This window comes from Pelodiscus sinensis, chromosome W (assembly GCF_052426305.1).
Source record: "Pelodiscus sinensis isolate ZL-2025 chromosome W, ASM5242630v1, whole genome shotgun sequence".
Taxonomy (NCBI): Eukaryota; Metazoa; Chordata; order Testudines; family Trionychidae; genus Pelodiscus; species Pelodiscus sinensis.
Window position 1 is genome coordinate 1981186 of NC_143084.1, and position 21375 is coordinate 2002560.

The 21375-nt window shown below is 47.9% G+C and overlaps 1 protein-coding gene across 2 annotated transcripts in view; it reads left to right on the forward strand.

Annotated features, from left to right (window-relative positions):
- Positions 1-352: 352 nt before the first annotated feature.
- LOC102456144 (RNA-binding protein Musashi homolog 1-like) overlaps positions 353-21375 on the forward strand; it is an 81409-nt gene continuing 60386 nt past the window's right edge. For both annotated transcript variants that reach the window (XM_075915708.2, XM_075915709.2), the window contains exons 1-6: positions 353-568; positions 950-990; positions 1340-1421; positions 1542-1626; positions 6678-6719; positions 8526-8618. In XM_075915708.2, the coding sequence (XP_075771823.2) occupies positions 510-568; positions 950-990; positions 1340-1421; positions 1542-1626; positions 6678-6719; positions 8526-8618 (402 nt within the window). In that variant the 5' untranslated portion in view covers positions 353-509. The remainder of the gene's footprint in view (positions 569-949; positions 991-1339; positions 1422-1541; positions 1627-6677; positions 6720-8525; positions 8619-21375) is intronic.

Consider the following 21375-nt stretch of genomic DNA (forward strand, 5'->3'; position numbering starts at 1 on the left):
AGCAGCTGCTTGTGACGCTACACCTGCCCCCCCACCCCTTTGTTTCTAGCTGCACGAGTCTTGGCAGTCTCCACAGCAAGGCCAGGTGAGAATCGTCCCCGTAGCGGCTCCGTGCGCAGGCAGGCAGGCAGGCTAGCTCGCTCGCTCCCTCCCTCCCTCCGGCTAGAGAAGGGGGCAAATGGGGAGCGCACATAGTGGATCCCGTCCCTTCTCTTTGTGGCACCGCTGGACTTGTCTGGTCTAGGCGCAGCTCTTCCCGATCCCGACTTGCTGCATGTCCCCAGTGCAGGCAGCAGCAGGCTGGGTTTCCTGCGCACGTCGGCTGCCCGTCCGCCAGGAGTGGGAGGAGTCGGGCAGATTGTCCTCGCCGGGCCCTCCTCCTCCTCCCTCCCCACCTGACTAAGAGGGGTCGGGGGAGGGGGCAGCATGGCCTGTCCGTCCAGCCCCTTCTCCAGCGCTCATCTGCCCCGGGAGTGTCGCTCTGCTTCTCGTAGGGAGACGCGGTGCGAATGGAGACAGAAGCCAGCCCGCCCGGCCTCGCCTTCCCGGACTCCCCGCACAATCCCTGGTACCGCTCCGCCTGGCGCGGCGGGGGGTAGGCATGCGGGAGCCGCCCCCGGCAGCGAGCCACCCCCACCACCCTGGGTTCTAGCCAGCCCCCGGCTCCCCACGAGCTCGTGGCCCGGACAAGCTTCGCGGTGGCGGCTGCTGCCAACATGGCCGATCTCTGAGAGCTTACCCTGCCGCCGGCGAACCGCATCCGCCCCCCTTCTCCCGAGCTGGGCATCAGGCCACGCGCTCCCGCGCACCCCTCTCCTTCCGCAACCGCTCCCGACCTTGCCCCGCATACCCGGCGCGCTGGGTCAGCTCCTCCGCTGGATCCGGGTAGTCCGCCCCGCCTGCTGCCCCCCTGCCCGCCCATTTACGACTCATTTTGTGTCTTACACAGCAAAATGTTCATCGGGGGACTGAGCTGGCAAACCACGCAAGGTGAAGCTCGCCGGACAGCCGCCGCTCCCCGTGAGCCCCGGCCGAACTTCGGACCTGGCACCCGCCACCCAAACTTTTCCAACTCCCTGGGCTCTGCTCTGCCTGGCCCAGGGTTGTTACTCCTGCGGGCCCCCAATTTGCAGGGCTCCCTTGATGCCTCTTTCCAGGAAAGGTGGTGGTGGGGAGTCCCATGTGTATGTGTGTGCATCTCTTTTTGCCACCAAGGGTCTGCTCCTGGCTTCAGGTGCTTTCTCCATGGGTTGGGCTGCATGGTGGGCAGAAGGCCCCATGGGGCTGGGGCTGGGGCTGGGACTGGGCAGGGGTCCATGGCCTTGTGTTCTGGTTGCAGAGGGCTTGTGGGAATACTTCAGCCAATTCGGGGAGGTGAAGGAGTGTCTGGTGATGAGGGATCCGCTGACAAAGAGATCCAGGTGAGAAGATTGGCCCCTGCTTCTCCTTTGGTCCCCACCAAAGCCAGGCCTGATTTTAACCAACTTTCTCCCTTCTTTCCATCTTCCTCTCCCATCTCCTGCCTTGGATTCGGGGTGCAGGGGGTTTGGGTTCATCACATTCATGGACCAGGCCGGTGTGAACAAGGTGCTGGCCCAATCCAGACATGAACTGGACTCCAAGACGGTGAGGTTTCTTCTCCCATCTAAGTGGATTCATTTGTTGACTGAGCTTCAGTACTTAGAGCACCAATTGATTGTGGTTTGATTCCCAATAAGGGGTTATAAACTATTAATTACAGATAAAGAATTATCCCTCCTTTCTACATTCCAGTGATGGTTTGTTAACTCGATGCTCTTCTGAGCTCTGGATTACCAAGTATGGATTGATTTGTGAATGTTGGTGTATTGATTATGAATCCCATGTTATAATTTTCCATTCTGCCTATTGATTGCAAGATCCCTTTTGAGAAACTGATTGTGGCACTTGAAGAGTTGAAAAGACTGAATACATTCAGGACTGCACAAGAAAAAATGTGTCCATGTGAAACTAACCGTGTAACCGTGTCTATGGGGACAACTGTCCCTAAGTGGAGAGGACATGCAGAGCCTTACACTCTTGGGTGAGGGCCTCTCTTAGTCCCTTATAGAAATACAGCACCCCACAACCTTTGGTAGGCTTTTCTCATCTCTTGCATGCACCAGTCATCTGCTATTTTGCCATAAATGTACCCCCTCCATGATGGGCACTTAACCCTTACAAAGAACTAGGCCTGTTGTCTCTGATGATGCTATAGATAGACCCATGTCCCCCTCATTGTTGAGGAGTTGTTGTCTCATGCTCTCTTATGACTTCCCCAGGATACAGGTTTGCAATGACTATGAATTCCTGAAGTTTATCATGTCCTAGTGTGCTCAGAAGGTGCATTTTTGGGCCATCTTCTGCTCTGAGATATCAGAGGTGCTTCCATTCCCCAGGGTTGTGCATCAGTTCTTGCAAATACTGGCTGCTCTAGCCACTTGCTGTACGTCTACACAGCAGGGCTAAATTCGAAATAAGCTATGCAACTTGAGCTATGCTAATTGCGTAGCTTAAGTTGAAATAGCTTATTTCAAAATTGGGAGCATCTACATAGCACTTATTTCTAAATAGAGCACTTTTCCTCTGACTTCCCTTACTTCTCGTACAATGAGGGTTACAGGAGTTGGAGTAAGTAGTCCTCTGGCTGGACATTATTTCGACTTTGTCAAAATAACTTTGTGTGTAGAAGCACACTTTATTTTGAAATAATGTCAGTTATTCTGAAATAATGGTGCTGTGTATATGTACCCTTGGTGAACTTGTAGACAGTTCTTTGTAGAATCCTCGGGTCTCTCAACATAGACTGTCAGTTTCTGTATTGTAAGCCCTTGGCATCAGGGAGATATGTAGGATCCATATATGGGGGATGGTTGTTAGATGTCTGAGTGTGATTGTTAGAGATCTTTTGTCTGAATAGTTTTCATTATTTTTGTGCTGTTAAATTCCTCTTTCTTAATACTGCCCCCAGGAGTGGGGATGCAAGTGGTGGGGGCACATTTGGGGCGGGGGAGGGGGGGAAGCTCCAGTTCTGAACTAATGAGAAGTCCACATGTAACTTGAACTCTAGTGAGGCAGTTCAGACTTCAAATTCTTTATCTGAGTTGAATAGAGAGAGCGGGAGAGGGAGATCCCTTTCTTGAGGCTTACAGCATGAGCAGCGGTGAGATTTATGTCTGTTCCTGTTTAACTGCATGGATCATTCCCTTTGTATACAGGACCTCCCTCCCCATGAGAGCTCCTGCTTAAACCTATTCCAGCTGCCTTTGCAGCGTGCAGATTGCCAGGAGTCTTAGGGTACGTCTAGATGTCTCAAAATAGCGCGTTATTTTGAAATTTGGCACTGTGTAGATGTGCCAAATTTCAAAATAATTCAAAATAAGATACACAATTTGCATATCTTATTTTGAGTTCAGGGTGCTGTGTAGATGCACCCCCAAAGATCTCATCCTCTCATGAGAGTGGTGCAAAGTTAGTTTTGCTTTGATTATGATGCAATGTTTTGGGATGGGAGCCGGCTTGTTTTATTTTATAGTCTGTAAACATGGGCTCTGATGATGACTCTGTGGGATTGGCCCAGCTCTCTCTTAAAGGCGAGTGATGGATGTCAATGGCGGCAGCAGCATTTCTGGGACAAAGGTGGTGTAAAGAACATGTGGAGCTGGCCATCCATTGAAATTCTCTATTGCACCTGGCTTGCTGATTGTGTGTTGAGGAAGCAGTAAGAATGGTGGCAGGTTCTCTAGGGTCCTTTCTTTATCAGGAACTTTTTTTTTTAGTTTAAATCTAGGCTGAATATTTTGGGGTATGTTGCCTGGTAATTGCTTGGTTAGGATCTAAGTCTGATTTGTATGTGTGGTTCAGTTGCTCAGTACCCCTAAAATATGCTGATTTTGTAGTCCTGTGTGGAGCCTTAGGTATGTTTTTTTTTTCCCTCTTTAGTTGAAAATCTCTGCAGTTAGTCATGGACTAAATGACACCAACTCATCTGAATCCTAACTTAGGCTTTTATAAAACTTTGTGGGAAAAGGCTCAGTGTCCTGAAACTACAGCCCATTCTCTGTCTTTGGAGTCCTGGTAAACAGCACTTGGTAGACAATGTCTGCACAACTTGTTGCTTGTTTTCCAATTCGTCCTATTGTAATTAATGTTGTTGGCCTGATTCTCTGGAGGGAACCTTGTGCATTTCAGATGTCTCTTTGTAAGCTAGATAGCAGCCTACAGGGGTTATTTATGGAAATGCTTGATACCAGAGTTGGCTTTGCTAGCTCAAGGTAACAGATTTGCATGCCTTTGTAAAGCTGCAGCTGGTTGCTGCCTTCAGTTTCTCTCTGTGCTCTAGAAACAGTAATATGTGAGAGAGAGAGGGGGGCGATGCTGTTGGCATTTTCAGATTCACTAGTAACTGATGTAACAAAGCTGGCACTAGAGATATGACAGTTACGCCTTTTTGAATCACTTCAGATCCCAGCTACTGGATATAGATAACACAGATAATGATGTCCGCAAGTTAAACGGAGTTGCATGAGCTTACATGGGAATTAAACAATGTTCTGTGGCCTGAAGAGTGGTCATGAAGGGCCCAGTTGTGCCCTCATTTACACTTGTGAGGTCAGTGGGCTTCCATGGATATAACCATAAAGCTTAGTAACTTGCAATTAAAGTGACAGACATTTAATTAACACCCCCAACCCTTATCTGATACTGGTTTAATTGTTTTAGGACATTATCTGAGGAACTCTGAAGACCTTGTGTTCAAATCTTTATCACATCCATAAGTGATACTGAAGTAAAACTTTACCAGATTTTTGGCTTTAATACCAGGGTTATAGGAAGAGGCTACCACCACTTCTCCTTTAATTATGAAAATTCCTGCATTTGAAGAATTGCCCCTTTCTAGTACCTTGTGTCTTGTATTGGACTCTCTCCCTTCTGAGCAACTTCAGTTATGCATTTGTAGTTGGTTGGTCGGGCCTCGGTTTGCCAACAGCAATAGCTAGTTGTACAGAAGAATTTGTGAAATTACTGCCTGCCCCCTCTAGCCAGGTGGCTATGTTATCTCTGCCCAGTTTATCACACTCAGGGTAATGAGAAAATGAGGCCTGGGCTTAACTTTGCCATGTATGAAAGCATCTTCTTGGCAGGAACTGAATGACACTGGCTGAGAACTAAGACATTAGATTTTTGCTTTATTATCTGCCATCAGTCTCTTGGTCTCCTGCTGTCCTCTGTCCCCAGAATTCACTGAGGATTTCTGTACTAGCCAGGAAGCCAGAGGATTGGAATGGGAGGAAGTGGGAGGAGAAGGGAAAAGTGCTCAGATGTCCCTATGAGGCACCAAGAGGGTATGTCACTCTGTGTTTGGCACTCATAAGGGGAGGTTTATTTATGTCCTTCACTTTTACCTCTGTTTACTTATGTGCTGAGTTTATTCTAGTTTGTGAATCAGAGTGGCAATGGGAAGGTAAAGGGGAGTGATTTGAAGAGGTACTGAGCTTTGGATTCTGTATGACAGATGAAAGGATGAAGGAAGTGAGAAAAACCAGCCTGGAAAGTGGAACAAATAGCATGGAGAGGAGCTAGAGAGATGGAGTTTCTTTGTGGGCTGTTTGAGTTGTTGGGTTAATGGGACAGTCTTCTCAGCTCCTCTGTCAGCTGCAGTCTTTCCAACTGTGGGCTGAACCAGACCCTCCTTTAGCACAGGTCTTTCGATGTGGATTTGTAGATGTGGATCATTTCTAGTGTAAAGGTAACATTACAAGAGTTGCTGGGGGTGGGGACTGTAAATAATGAGGTCATGGCTCAGAAGAAGGGGCGACTTTGTGGGTGTTTGGTTATCAGTGCATTAGTCTTTTCCTTGTTTATTTTGTGGAGGTATTAAGAGTAGTACAGCCATGCATTCATCCACTGCTGAGGCCAGCAGAATGTGCACCACCTGGATATTGGTGCTGAGATAGAGGCACTGCAGTGGGCAGCAGGGTTATTAATAAACCAAACAGGCATATCTAGCACAGTAGAATTATTGGACCTGATTGTGTTTATTGTACAGCATATAACCTGCAGAAGGGGCAGTAGTTTACTGTGTGATTTGATGACAGGAGTCTATATCTGTCCATATTGCAACTTTTTGTACTTGGGACTCTTCTGTTTAATTCACATCTTCCTTTCTCATGTGAAGGGAGGGGGGGGGGTGTTAATCCACGCTCTTGGGGATGAAGTTCTTTGATTTTTTTGTGTGCTGACCATTTCCTGCTCCACTATTAACTAGGTGAGCTCTTGTACACTTAGCCAGAGTGAAGGGGAGAATAAGGAGCGCTTGAATATGATATTGCTGGTGCAGGGTGGCTGAGGTGCAGTGTGAACACAGAGGACTGGTTAACAGAGACTGCTAATCCAGCCTGTGGTGTTCCATCTTGTGCTGAACTGCTGCTGCTGCTCACATGTGTATAGAATGTTGCATGCTGGGAACTGTAGTCTCCAGGGATTGCACCTCTATTAGATGAAAAAGATGTCTGCAGTCTACTTATGCTCATTAGGTATCTTCCTTGGGTTTCTGGCAAGCGATCCGTTGGGAAAAGTTTGTGGAGATCTTATATTCATGAATGAAATGTAGGCAATTGAAGTGTGTTCACCTGCTCTCTCCCCCATGTCTCTTTCAGATTGACCCAAAAGTAGCATTCCCCCGCCGAGCACAGCCCAAGGTAGGTAGCATGTGCAGCTTTTACAAATTGAAAAGGGACAACTCAAGGAATTTGAATTCTCTTTGTGCCTTTGTCAAGAGGGTGCTGGAAGGGTGTCTTGGTGCATCTACTGGCACTGACTTAATCTCTTCCAACCTTAATGATGAGCTTTGGTGCCCCACCTCCAGATTTGCATTCTGTTGTGCATGATCTAAATCATTATGGAGCTTTGAGATGCTCTTGTGATTGCCAGAGTGGGGTTGGAACCGCTCAAGCTCCACTTCACTGTGGTTTGAGTGTGCTTCATGGAAGGAGCTGATGAAATGCAGAACTCTGCTCAAGAACATATCACCTTCTGCTCTTTGGTAGCCTGCATCTGGAACCTTAGGGCCTGCAAGAAACATGAAGTCATTCCAATCTGTGGCAGAAGACGTGTAGGATGACCTGGGGAAAAGTGTGGGAGAAAAGACTTTGTTTTGTGGACTGGCCAGGTGCCAGCACTAGAAAAGGCTAGAGAGTGAAGGACGTTGGGCCTCACCTGCACTAGGAGGGTGGATGCTCCGTGGAAGTGAGCAGCTGTGGGGGTTCTCTCAGATGCTCAATGGGAAACTTGTAAGTGCGGAGTGAAGAGCAAATTGGCAACTTGCCTTCAAAGTGGAGTAGCGATTTGGAAGTCTCATTTAACTGGGCTGGGGAATGAGAGCCTACAATCACCCCCAAGTACTGCAGCGGGAGAAAGGACTGGTGAGGAAGAGAAGGGGAGGAGAGAATTGCAGAGTGGAGGAAGAGAATGATTGGGGGGGGGGGGGGAGAGCACAGGAGCTGAGAACAATTAGTGAGCAGGTATCCTGAATAATGAGCCAAGAAGCACATGGTAGGAATTGGGTTAATTCCATTAAGCAGTTTGGTGACAGAAGGTGCTTTAGTGTTAGAACAGGCTGCTCTCCAAGCCATGGAATTGCTGCGCATTAGCCCTGTGCTCCTTGGGATAATTAGGACCATGTGTTCCTGCTAGAGCAGGGGTGTGGCCAAGGGGCTGACGGGAGGATGCAGCTGGAGCATCAGTTCAAAGAACAGCCGTGTGTCTCCTCTGGTTCCTGTGGGTGGAGGACAAGAAAGGGGAGGGTTTCTTCCTTTGCCTTCTCCCAAATGCGCAGGAAGGCTTAACTGGGAGTTTGCTCTGGCTCCTTAAATCTGATATCTTAGGAAAGGGAGTGGAGTGAAGCTTGTAGGAGTGGACGCTGCACTATTTTCAGACCTATGGGCCATGGAGATCTCCCCCTCGCTTCACAGCCATGCTCTGCTTTCCCGTTTCAAGGAAACTGTGGGGAGGGAGGGTGTGTTGGGGATTGGCAGGGTGACAGCAGTGCCCTGTGTGAGTGACAGGAGGGTTGGGAAGGAGATGGCATCACTCTGTGTGTTTGCTAGGAGGTTTGTGAAAGTGGTTAGCAGGGGAGAGCTTTTTAACATGCTAAATCTGTCCCCAGGGGGTTAGCGGGGAGAGAGTGGCAGTGCCTGGCAAGTCCCCTAGGCAGTTGGTGAGCTTGTGCATGCTGCGGGGGGGGGGGGGGGGGGAGACAGCATTATTGGGGGATGTTTGGATGGTGCTGAGATTGCACTTGAGCGATGGAGTTTCACAGCATGAAATTTCTGGGGCCTGAAACATGTCCTCCATTAGATACAGTGTTTTGTTAGGGGACTCTGCTCCTCAGGACAGTCTTCCCATGGAATACAGTGCGTAGCATGTTCTTCAGCTTTCAGCAGGGGAGGTTTTTAGAGACAGATCTTGTTTTCTGCTAACTCTGTCCCTGTCCTCCCCTTTCCCAGATGGTAACACAGACAAAGAAGATATTTGTGGGGGGTCTCTCTGTGAACACTAATGTGGAGGATGTGAAACAGTATTTTGAGCAGTTTGGGAAGGTAAGTCTGATGAGTGAGGTTGAATCAGGGTGGTCTTTGTGCTGGGAAGGAAGGGGTGTTTCCTGGTGATCAGTGTTTTGCTCTACTGCTGCTATGCCACCACTTCTGGGGTAGAGCACAGCAACTGTTAAAGTGCACAAAACCATTACAGAATTACTTAGGACAGGAAATGAAGGATACCATAGGCAGTTAGAACTTGTCGGGTATTTTAGAAAGGTAGAATGTAATTATGTTGGAATCTTGCCAGCACAGAGGGGTTAGTACCCTAACTTTTGCAAAAAGTGCCATGAAATGTTGAATGACCATGACAGATGAGGACTTCAGAATTTGTGTCTTTTTTTTTCTAAAAGATGGCACCAGCAGCACCCCAGGGGAGGGTATAAGATAGCTTTATGATGTGTGAATGCCTTAACTTTTGGAGAGAAGAAAATGGTTTGGAACAGAAGAAGATGCCATCACCAATTGGCTGTGTCATATCAATGTTGCTTTCAGGAATTCTTTATCACCTGTAAAGTTAGATTCTTCTTCTTCTTCTTCTTCTTGGAATGGTGCTGTCCGGTACCTTTGCTTTGTCTTGTGGACTGATGGATATGTGCATCCTGGGATGAACAAAATATACATCACAGTAACTTGCAGCTACTTAATGCTTCCAGTCAGTCTTGTAAGAAAAGGGAAGTGCTCTGGGAATCAATATATACGTTAGACACTTCTTTACATTTTTTTCTGTAGTCTAACACAGAAAGTAAATGTGCTGTCTCCATATGTCCTGTTCCATGGTGATATCTCTAGAGTACCATTGCAGGAGTCATGAGCCTGCACAATGGCCACAGAACTGTTTTGATCAGTAGTTAAAAGTCAGGGGCACATTCCTCTCCATTTAGCCTTAAGTTCCATAGAGCACAAATACTCCATATCTGGTAATCGTCCCTCTGCCTTCCAAATGGAGTATCACAGAACCAACCTCTCCCTTCGGTCATGTAAGACTTAGAGCATTTGTACATGTCTTAATATATTTGTATAGTTTGTTTTAGTTTGGAGAATGCACACTTCTCCTTTCTAACTTTTTGACTGTTTTATCAGGGTTATCTTGGGCCTTGCTGGAGAGAAAATGCTATAAAAAGATTGGCTTTAAATAATGTTCCTCTTGGCCTATGTTTCCTGCTTCATAAAAACACAAAAAGTGACTTTCATGCCTGGGGAAATCCTGTGATGGCTTGTAAGGGCCCCTTCTAAAAGGACCAAAAGAGAAAACAGCAGAACTTTTTACTGTCATAGGCTTTGGCGGCACAGTATTCTAGGAGACCTTCTGTGGAGGAGTGTCTAGGGCTGTGTTAATGTGTCTTTTGAAATCTTCCTTAGGGTATGTCTACACAGCAACATTATTTTGAAATAATGAGTGTTATTTTAAAATAACATAGCCCACATCTACACAGCAGGCAGTTATTTCGAAATAATGTCAAAATACTGTCAAGCTGGAAGACTTCTGATTCCAACTCCTGTAACCCTCATTGTACAAGGGGTAAGGGAAGTCGGAGGAAGAGTGCTCTATTTTGAAGTAAGTGCCATGTAGATGCTCCCTATTTCGAAATAAGCTGTTTTGAAACAAGCTACGCAGTTGACATAGCTCAATTTGCGTAGTTTATTTCGAATTAAGCTCTGCTGTGTAGACTCACCCTTAGAGTGGAGGCCAAGAGAGAATTCAGAGGCAGAAAGGGAATGTCCAAAGTTTAAAAGATTGGTTCCCCCAGCTAAGATGCCAGGTTCCTTGGACAGGACTGAAGGGAGAAGTTCATACAGTGAGCCTCCTGGGGAAAAAAGGAATGTTCCAGAAAGCATCCTGTAGTTGGACCTAGGTTAACTCTCTGATGTAATTGGCCTGCTTGGATCATAGGAGTTTCCCCACAAGGAAGGGGCCTCTTAGATCTGGGTTGATTGGAGTGATCCTCAGCTTCAGGGCATCCTTCTGATTCACCTGGCCACTCCAACAGAAATATACACCCTCAGAGCTCTTGTGCAAGGAATGTCCCCATTCTCAAAGCCAAGCCCCAGCTGCTTCTCCTGGGGGGAGGGGTCATTTCCAAAGAGGCTCTCTCCAAAATAGTCTCCTACTGGCCATCCTATTGGTGGGGATGATTCCTTGGTGTTGCGATTCTGAGGCAAGCCAGTGCCTCCCTCAGGACTGGAGGGTTCTCAGCTCCCATGAGATCTGAGTTCAGCATGGTATGGTATCCAGGCCTAGGAAATACTGTTCCACAACAGTCAGCTATTGTTCCTCTTCCTGGGGAGACTTATTTTAATACAGTGACATCTTTGGAACCTTATGTGTTCTCCTGGAGAACCCCATTAAAGTGTTACACAGGATCTCCTCCTTAGGGGTACCCTGCCTCTTTTTTGTCTGGTTCTGTGGTTCTCCCACATCTTCAGTTTAAGAAACTGAGGTGACCTAGGTTGTCTCCTCTGCCCAGAAAGTCTTCTCCAAAGAAGGCAGTCTCCTTCGGGACTACCTGGCCCCTCTCTGACTCCATATCTAGCAGCACCAGTGATCCACAGCACATTGGTACTTTGAGAGGCAGGAATTGGTGAGGACTGTCCTCTAAGGTCCCCCTTGTACCTTAACAACAGCCTTTACTACTACTCCCCCTCTGCTGTGACACCAGTGTCTCCCAGGGTTTGTCAGACACTATGTGGCTTCGATTTGTCAGACTCCTAGATCCTTCTGCCCGTTCCCAGGGAAAGATTTGGATTGTTCTTCCAAAATCCTACATCAAGCTCAAGCATGCTCTCAGCTGCAAGTGAAACATTTTAAAGCTGGGAAGTTGTCATCTACTTCTGGGGCAAGAGGTTCAAACAACTGAATGTGTTGAGGTGGAAGATTAATTGCTAGTCAAGCCTGACACTACAAGCCTAGGAATGTGATAGATTCTCATTCAGGTTAGGAACTATTGAGAAAAGCTAAACGTACACAAATCCATGGGTCCGGACTTAATGCATCCGAGGGTACCGAGGGAGTTGGCAAATGTCATTGAGGAGCCTTTGGCCATTATTTTTGAAAAGTCGTGAAGATCGGGAAAAATCCCGGATGATTGGAAAAAGGCAAATGTAGTGCCCATCTTCAAAAAAGGGAAGAAGGACGATCCAGGGAACTATAGGCCGGTCAGTCTTACCTCGGTTCCTGGAAAAATCATGGAAGGGATCCTTAAGGAATCCATTTTGAGGCACTTGGAAGAGAGGAAAGTGATTAGGAATAGTCAGCATGGATTCACCAAGGGCAAGTCATGCCTGACCAATCTGATTAGCTTCTATGATGAGGTAACTGGCTCGGTGGACGTGGGAAAGTCAGTGGATGTGATATACCTTGACTCAAGCAAGGCATTTGATACGGTCTCCCACAATATTCTTGCCAGCAAGTTAAGGGAATATGGATTGGATAAATGGACGGAAAGATGGATAGAAAGGTGGCTAGAAGGCCGGGCCCAGTGGGTAGTGATCTACGGCTAGATGTCAGGATGGCGGTCGGTTTCTAGCGGAGTGCCCCAAGGTTCGGTTCTAGGACCGGTTTTGTTCAACATCTTTATTAATGACCTGGATGAGGGGATGGATTGCACCCTCAGCAAGTTTGCGGATGACACTAAGCTAGGGGGAGAGGTAGATATGCTGGAGGGCAGAGATAGGGTCCAGAGTGACTTAGACAAATTGGAGGATTGGGCCACAAGAAATCTGATGAGGTTCAACAAGGAGAAGTGCAGAGTCCTGCACTTGGGACGGAAGAATCCCAAGCACTGTTACAGGCTGGGGACCAACCAGTTAAGTAGTAGTTCTGCAGAAAAGGACCTGGGGGTTACAGTGGATGAGAAGCTGGATATGAGTCAACATTGTGCCCTTGTAGCCAAGAAGGCTAATGGCATATTAGGTTGCATTGGGAGGAGCATTGCCAGCAGATCCAGAGATGTCATTATTCCCCTTTATTCGGCTCTGGTGAGGGCACATCTGGAGTATTGTGTCCAGTTCTGGGCCCCCCACTACAAAAAGGATGTGGACGCATTGGAGAGGGTCCAGCGGAGGGCAACCAAAATGATTAGGGGGCTGGAGCACATGACTTATGAGGAGAGGCTGAGGGAGTTGGGTCTGTTTAGTCTGCAGAAGTGAAGAACGAGGGGGGATTTGATAGCAGCCTTCAACTTCCTGAAAGAGGTTCCAAAGAGGATGGAGAGAGGCTGTTCTCAGTAGTGACAGATGGCAGAACAAGGAGCAATGGTCTCAGGTTGTGGTGGGAGAGGTCCAGGTTGGATATTAGGAAAAACTATTTCCCTAGGAGGGTGGTGAAGCACTGGGATGGGTTACCTAGGGAAGTAGTGGAGTCTCCATCCCTAGAGGTGTTTGTCTCGGCTTGACAAAGCCCTGGCCGGGTTGATTTAGTTGGGATTGGTCTTGCCTGGAGCAGGGGGCTGGACTTGATGACCTCATGAGGTCTCTTCCAGCTCTATGATTCTCTGTTACTTTAAATCAGGATTGGGTGCCTATTTAAGACAGGTTCTAACTCAGCCAGAAGGCATGGGCATGATGCAGGAATTACTAGGTGAGATCCTATGGCCTGTGTTCTGCAGGAAGTCAGGCTAGATTATCACAGTGTTTTTTTCTGGTCTTAAAATCTGTGAATTGCCAGCTGTCAAGACTGCCAAGGTAGCTATTGCAAGATGTAAGTTTGTCTAATCAAAGGCAGTATCTTGAGTCCCGTTTCAAAGCCAGCAACACTGTACTGATCTTCCCATTTTGATCAGTGTTCTGAAATTTTCTTTGAAATTTTTCTCCCTCACTTTCTCCTTTTTGCTGCTGAGAACAAGAATATGAATGATTTTTCTCTGCCTTTGGCATAAGTAAAAATGAAAGTGCACATGGGGAAAATCTTAGCCATTGGTCAAGAATAAAGGGATTTAAGGAAAAACCAGGGAGGGTGAGGTACAAGCAACCCCCCCCCCCCCCCCCAAAAAAAAAAACCCCTTCAAATATTTGAATTTTTTGGACATAAAATGGAAAATTACAAATAAATATAAAAAAGCTTTTCCTTTCAAAGGCTTTTTTCTTCTTTTTATACAAAATGCTGTGAACGAATGTTGACCAGCTCCCTTTATTAAGGACAAGATGCAGGATTGTGTGGAATTGTTTGAGGAAGCCCAGATGTCTCAGCATACCCCCAAAGAGTTCATTGATGTCTCAGATACCACCATACTAGGACTCTGAACATGCTTGGGTTCCTTAGGAAACACACTTAGCTCAAGTATCCGAGGGGTAGCCGTGTTAGTCTGAATCTGCAAAAGCGATGAGTCCTGTGGCACCTTATAGACCAGTGTTTCTTAAACTGTTCCGCAGTACACTGGTGTGCTGTGGAAAACAGAATTCAAAATGGCCACCCTTAAAGGGGCAGGCAACCTTTTTTTCTCAATAACTTCCCCCTGACCGTTTTTCCCCTCTCAACCTTTTTTTTTTTTTTTTTTTTTTTTTTTTTTTTTTTTTTCCTTCTCCACAAAAAAATCCTTGGTGTTCCTCATTTAAAAAAAATTGTTTGTTGTTCCTCGGTCTTAAAAAGTTTAAGAAACACTGTTAAGCTATGTCTACACTCGAGGCTTCTTGTGTGAGAAATACGCAAATGAGGTTAAGCGTGGAATATCGCAGAGCCTCATTTGCATATCTAATGAGCCGCCATTTTTGCGGAAGAGGCTCTTGCGCTAGAAGGAGCTGTCTATACTGCCCCTTCTTGCCCAAGAAAACCCCTCTTGCGCAATGCCGCTACGCTGATTATTTTCAGGAATAATGGCATTGCGCAAAAGGGTTTTTCTTGCGCAAGAAGGGGTAGTGTAGACAGCTCCTTCTGGCACAAGAGGCTCTTCTGCAAAATGGCGGCTCATTAGGTATGCAAATGAGGCTCAGCAATATTCCATACTTAGCCTCATTTGCATATTGCTCGTGCAAGAAGCCGCAAGTGTAGACATAGTCTATAAAGCGAACACATTGGTGCTTCGTCAGCTGCCCATGAAAGCTTATGCTTCAAAAAATCTGTTAGTCTACAAGGTGCCACAGGACTCCTCATCACTCTTGGCTCAAACACTTATCTCTACTACGATACAAGCCAAGGTCATTGTCAGTGCTGTTCCTCACTCTGGCACGCCGAGTGCAATGGATGGGGAGGGGGAGAGAGGGATAGCTCAGTGGTTTGAGCATTGGCCTACTAAACCCAGGGTTGTGAGTTCACTTTGTTGCCTGAGAAGGAGTTTAGTAAAATTTGGATGGTTAAGGCCTGCCAATCTGATCAGAAAAAGATCGAAGTGCATCCTCTATCCCCAGTCACAGTTCAGTGGAACCACAAGGCTCCCTCTCTTGAGGGTCAACAGGTGATGGACAGCAACCACACCTTAACTCAGGGAATTAAATAGAAAACAGCTTTATTGATAATGGAATATTGATTATGATCACCACAGCAAAAACAATAGTAAGAACACAAATCACATGACATCCTTCCCAAGATGTCATTAACACAGTCAACTCAAAACTTATCTAAGTGTACAAAGAGTAATAATAATCATAATAATTCCTACACACACAGGCTATGTCTACACTGGCCCCTTCTTCGGAAGGGGCATGCTAATTTTGAATTTGGGAATAGGGAAATCCGCGGGGGATTTAAATATCCCCCGTGGGATTTAAATAAACATGGCCGCCACTTTTCCGGCTTGGGGAAAAGCCGGAAAAAAGCATCTAGACTGGCGCGATCCTCTGGAATAAAGCCCTTTTCCGGAGGATCTCTTATTCCTACTTCGAAGTAGGAATAAGAGATCCTCCGGAAAAGGGCTTTATTCCGGAGGATCGCGCCAGTCTAGATGCTTTTTTTCGGCTTTTCCCCAAGCCGGAAAAAAAGCGGCGGCCATGTTTATTTTAATCCCGCGGGGGATATTTAAATCCCCCGCGAATTTCCCTATTCCCAAGTTCAAAATTAGCATGCCCCTTCCGAAGAAGGGGCCAGTGTAGACATAGCCACAAGGATCCTAGGGTTGGATGGAGAAGGGTGGCTTCCCTTCCCCTGGAGACCTGGGAGCAAGTGTTAGTAGGATTCCTAAAAGCAGACTTAAGCAAGATTAAAGAAAGGAAAAGAAGCCATTATAAAAGAGAGAAATAGAAATAAGTCCTTAGTTTCTCTGACCTTATAAGTGTAACCCTTCTGCCAGGACAAGTTAATTGCAGCAAGGGCCAGGTTCAGTATCTAGGGGTCTCCTCCCAACAACATAATACAATGCCGGCTCGAGCCCCCACCCAGTGACCTGGGAAATCTTACACACACCCCTGGGTGCCTCAAAGAGGCAATTCTTCCCCTCTCGCAAGCACAGAGCCTCGGTATAGCAGGAATCTTTAATAACACAAGGTAACCGACATCAGCATTGAAGTGGGAAAACACCACAACTCAGATTCATAAACCAGACGTGAGCAAAGACCCACCCCCCAGCCACAAATGACCCAAGGTCCCCAAAAGTCTCTGTCCTGGGTCAGTGCCGCCCCAGGGTTCAAAAGTTCACCTGGCAGGGTTTTTCCATCCCAACGTGGGTGCAATGGAGGGGGCAGGGTTTGATACACCTTGGCTGTGTCCACACTGGCATGAATTTCCGGAAATGCTTAAAACAGAATAGTTTTCGTTATAAGTATTTCCGGAAAAGGAGCGTCTACATTGGCAGGCTGCTTTTCCGGAAAAGCGTCTGTGGCCAATGTAGACGCGCTTTTCCAGAAAAGAGCCCCGATCGCCATTTTCGCGATCGGGGCTTTTTTCTGGAAAAGACTACTGGGCTGTCTACACTGGCCCTTTTCTGGAACAGTGTTCCGGAATAAGGACTTATGCCCGAGCGGGAGCAGAATTGTTTTTCCGGAATAGTGGCTGATTTTGTACAGTAGAGCGTCGTTGCTTTTCCGGAAATTCAAGGGCCAGTGTAGACAGCTCGCAGCTTATTCCGGAAAAGCGGCTGATTTTCCGGAATAAGTGGCCCAGTGTAGACACAGCCCTTATGTGGTCCACCGGTGGCTCCGCCTCTCCGTAGGTTTCTGCTGCTGCCGTTGACGCAAATCACTCCACCTGCTGTCCTGTGAGCCGCTCCAGCTGTTCCACGGAGCAGTGTCTGTTCCACCAGCCTGCCTCAGTCCACGCTCCCCGGCCACCAGCTGGTAGGTCCCGCAGCTGCTCCACCGGCCGCCCGTCGGTCATCCCCACCAGCCGCTCACCTGCGTCCACCAGTCGCCCCCGCAAACTGCTCTGCTTTGCTAGTAGCTCAGCAACAGTGATTTCAGCTCACAGTAGAAGAGCCTCAGTGCAAGTGCACCATTGGCCCACAGTGAAGCCAGCAAGAGGAGGGAAGGAGGAGGAATTGGGGGCTGTGTCTAGACTGGCAAGTTTTTCTGCAAAATCATCTGCTTTTGTGGAAAAACTTGCCAGCTGTCTACACTGGCCATTTGAATTTCTGGAAAAGCACTGACGATCTCATGTAAGATCGTCAGTGCTTTTCCGGAAATACTATGCTGCTCCCATTTGGGCAAAAGTCTTTTTCCGAAAGACTTTTGCGTAAAAGGGCCAGTGTAGACAGCACAGTACTGTTTTTTGCAAAAAAGCCCCAATCGCAAAAATGGCAATCGGGGCTTTTTTGCAGAAAACTGTGTCTAGATTGGCCACGGATGCTTTTCTGCAAAACGTGCGTTTGCGGAAAAGCATCCTGCCAAGCTAGACCTGCTTTTCCAAAAATGCTTTTAACAGAAAACTTTTCCATTAAAAGCATTTTCAGAATATCATGCCAGTGTAGATGTAGCCAGTGTGTTTTGGGCCCTCAGACAGGGCCCCCACAACCAGGTACAAAGACCTATCCCCAACCTCTCTGACTGGGTTTGGAACCCATGCCCCTTGTCTAGCAAGTGCTACTTAGTTTATGGTGAAACAGTTCCACTATTTGATTCACATAATCAGGGTAACAACACTCTATCCCCCCTGCCTCAATAACCGAGAAACTTGAGATCCCACAGTGGTCAAAGTGACCATTTGGCTGCTGAGAGCACATACTAGGCAGGGTGGGCGTGCCTATGCAAATGAATCAGCCCCTGAAGTCTTTTTGCACCACTTGCCACAGTTCACCAACAGATGTCAGGGTAGAGCTTATCCTGAACCTGCTTACATCCTCCCCCCCCCAGCCAAGAATTTGTTGTCCCGACAAATCACACCCCCTACTATACCCACTCACTGGTTCCCCGCAAAGGGCCTCAGGAAGCCCACTTTAGCTTGTACAAGCCTGTGTGCTAAATGTATGGGCTCCTCACTAATCACCCCAGGTGCATCATAAGTTAACCGTTTTACTGGTCTTATTACCCTGTCGAGAATCTGTTCCCATGGTGGGGAGGAACATCCTCTTGAGTGATGGATGGTGAGGTTACCTCTGCTGGCCCCTCGGCTATTGGCATAGGCCCGTGCATTTCTAGTTCTAACAGTGGAGGGTCAAGGGTGCCCTGGACATCCTCCCCCTGTATGTCTCCACTGTCCAATAACCTGTTTGTGTCATCACACGGGGGTCCCACCAGCGGCACAGGGATGTCAGAAATGGGCCTAAATACTTCCGCCATGGGGTTTAGGGCGGCAGAGGGGGAGCTCTTGTTTGGTTTAGTTGATCGAGCCTGAGATCTTGTGTCCCTTCCAGGATACACCATGCTTGCATCTTCCTCCTCAGACTCACTCTCGGGTGTGCTGCATAGGGGTAGGTTAACTGCAGGGGGATGGCTGTCCATGGCGGAGGGTGGCTTCGGCCTAGCACCTTTGGTCTGCCCGTTTGCCCTGTCGTGGCTAATCTCATAAGGGGTGCTTACCAATTCCCCCACAGGGAGCAAAAGGTTCCTGTGTACTGTCTTTGTGTGCCCTGGACCCTCTTCAGGTTTGATCTTGTAGACCGGCAGATCCCCCAGCTGTTCTATCACCAAGTAGGGCATTGCCTTCCATCTGTCAGCTATCTTGTGTTTGCCAGCAATACCCAAATTTTGCAGCAGGACTCTGTCCCCGGGCTGGAGCTCTTGCGAACGTACCCTGGCATCGTAGCGATGTTTATTGCGGTCTGCGTTCTTCCGAGCCGCAGCTGTAGCTAAGCGATAAGCATCCTGCAGCTTTTCTCTTAGTTGGGATGCGTATTGCTGATGAGTTTCATAACTATCTCCATCCTCTGATACACCAAAGCACAGGTCTATGGGTCATCTTGGTTCTCGCCCAAACATAAAAAAATATGGTGTGGCTTCCGTAGCATCATTCCTTGTGGCACTGTAGGCATGCACCAGAAATGCGACATGTTGGCTCCAACTTGCCTTCTGCTCTGGTCGCAAAGTCCCCCAACATATCTAATAGGGTTCGATTGAACCTCTCTGGCTGAGGATCCCCTTGTGGGTGATAGGGCGTCGTCCTAGACTTTTTAATTCCTGCTATCCTGAGTACCTCTTTTAGAAGGTGACTCTCAAAGTCCCGCCCCTGATCTGAATGTATCCGGGCTGGGAATCCATAAACTGAGAAATATTTTTCCCACAGTACTCGAGCAACAGTGGTGGCCCTCTGATCACGTGTGGGGTATGCCTGTGCATACCGCGTAAAATGGTCGGTCACTACTAGGATGTTCCCAATGTTCCTCCTGTCTACTTCTAGAGACAAGAAATCAATGCATACCAGTTCCAAAGGTTTGTTGCTGGTGATGTTCTTGGGATATGCAGCCCTCGTGGGCAGTGTTTTCCTTTGAACACATCGAGCGCAAGTCTCACATTTCCTGCGAACATCTGCAGCCATCCGGGGCCAATAGAACCTACTACGAACAAGTTCCAGGGTCCTCTCCATCCCTAAGTGTCCAAAGTCATCATGAAGGGCCCTCATGGCCAGGGCTCTGTACTCTTTGGGTAGCACTAGTTGTGTCCGTTGCTTTTGTAAAGGGTCGGTGGTCATTTGGTGCAGCACTCCCCGAATCAGTTTTAGTTTGGTCCATTCTCTCAATAGTAGTTTACCCTCTGGGTTAGGTGTGACAACCGCCGCTGGGCTTCGCTCATCCCTTTTGGCAAGTAGCGTATCACAAATGTTGGCATCTCGCAGCTGGGCTTCTTGCCAATCAGCCACACGGAGCATGGGCAAGGGAGATTGGTTCAGGGCAATGTAGTTCACTAACGCAGAGGACACGCATTCAGGGGGCAGGCCCAAAGCTTCTGCAGCACACCCATGGAGGCTCTCAGGGGCCTCGGGCTCTCGGCGACTCACACTGCAGATAGCTCTCACCCCATCCGGGGGTATCACAGCAACTTCGGATGCCTGCGGACGCCTGGACAATGCATCTTCATCTACATTGCTTCTCCCTGATCAGTATTGAATGCTGAACTCGTAGCTAGCCAAGGCGGCCACCCATCGCTGCCCTGTAGCATCCAGCTTAGCTTGTTAACACATAAGTCAGAGGGTTGTTGTCTGTCCATACCTGGAACTGAGCACCATACAAGTAGTCCCGAAATTTCTCAGTGATGGCCCACTTCAAGGCCAAGAACTCCAGCTTGTGGATGGGATAGCGAGATTCACTGTCAGACAGTCCTCGGCTGGCAAAGGCTACGGGTTTACGTTGGCCTTCCACTTCCTGGTACAGCACAGCCCCCAGACCCTCCAAACTGGCATCAGTATGTAGGAGAAACGGTCTGCTTGGATCAGCAAAGACTAGGACGGGAGCCTGAGTTAGGCGAGTAATGATTTCCCGAAACGCCCTTTCACAACTCTCATCCCACCGTGGCCCAAGCGGTTCAAAAGGGCCATAGTGTCTCTGCACAGGAGGCTTTGGAGGTCTCCTCTTATTCTTGGTCTTAGATTTGTTCTTGCTGGACTGGTATCCCCTGGTAAGATCATTCAGCGGTTTTACAATCGTAGCGTAGTTCTTCACAAATCTGTGGTAGTAGCCACTGAATCCAAGGAAGGTCTTGAGTTCTCTGTAGTTTTGTGGATGCGGCCAGGTAGTGAGAGCTTCTATTTTATTGGGATCAGTACTCACACCCTCTTGGGACACGATGTGACCCACATACTTCACCAAGGTTTGGCAGAACTGGCATTTGTCAATTGAAAACTTCAAACCATACACCTCCCAACCTATCAAGCACTTTAAGAAGTCTTTCCTCATGCTCCTCCAAGGTTCTTCCAAACACAATCAGGTCATCCAAGTAAACTAACACTTGCAGTAGATTCATGTCTCCCACTACTTTCTCCATAAGACGTTGAAATGTGGCAGGGGCCCCAGAAATCCCTTGGGGCATGCGTTCGAACTGGTAGAACCCTAATGGACAGATGAAGGCTGTCTTCTCCTTATCTTCTTCTCCCAGAGGGCTCTGGTAGTATCTACTCCGAAGATCCAATACAGAGAACCACTGGCTACCCAACAGACAGTCCAAGGCGTCTTGTACTCGGGGCATGGTGTATTGATCAACTGTAGTGCGCCCGTTTAGGGTGCGGTAGTCGATACACATCCGGATTTTCCCACTCTTCTTACGAACCACCACAATAGGTGAGGCATAGGGGCTGTGGGACTCTGTAATGATACCATTCGCGATCAGCTCTTGAAGATGATGGTGTACATCTTCCATCTCTGAGAGAGCGATCCTCCTAGACCTCTCCCTGAAGGGTCGGGGATCTTGAAGCCTGATGTGGTGTTCCATCCCCTTGGCACATCCCACTCATGCAGTGAGAATACCTTGG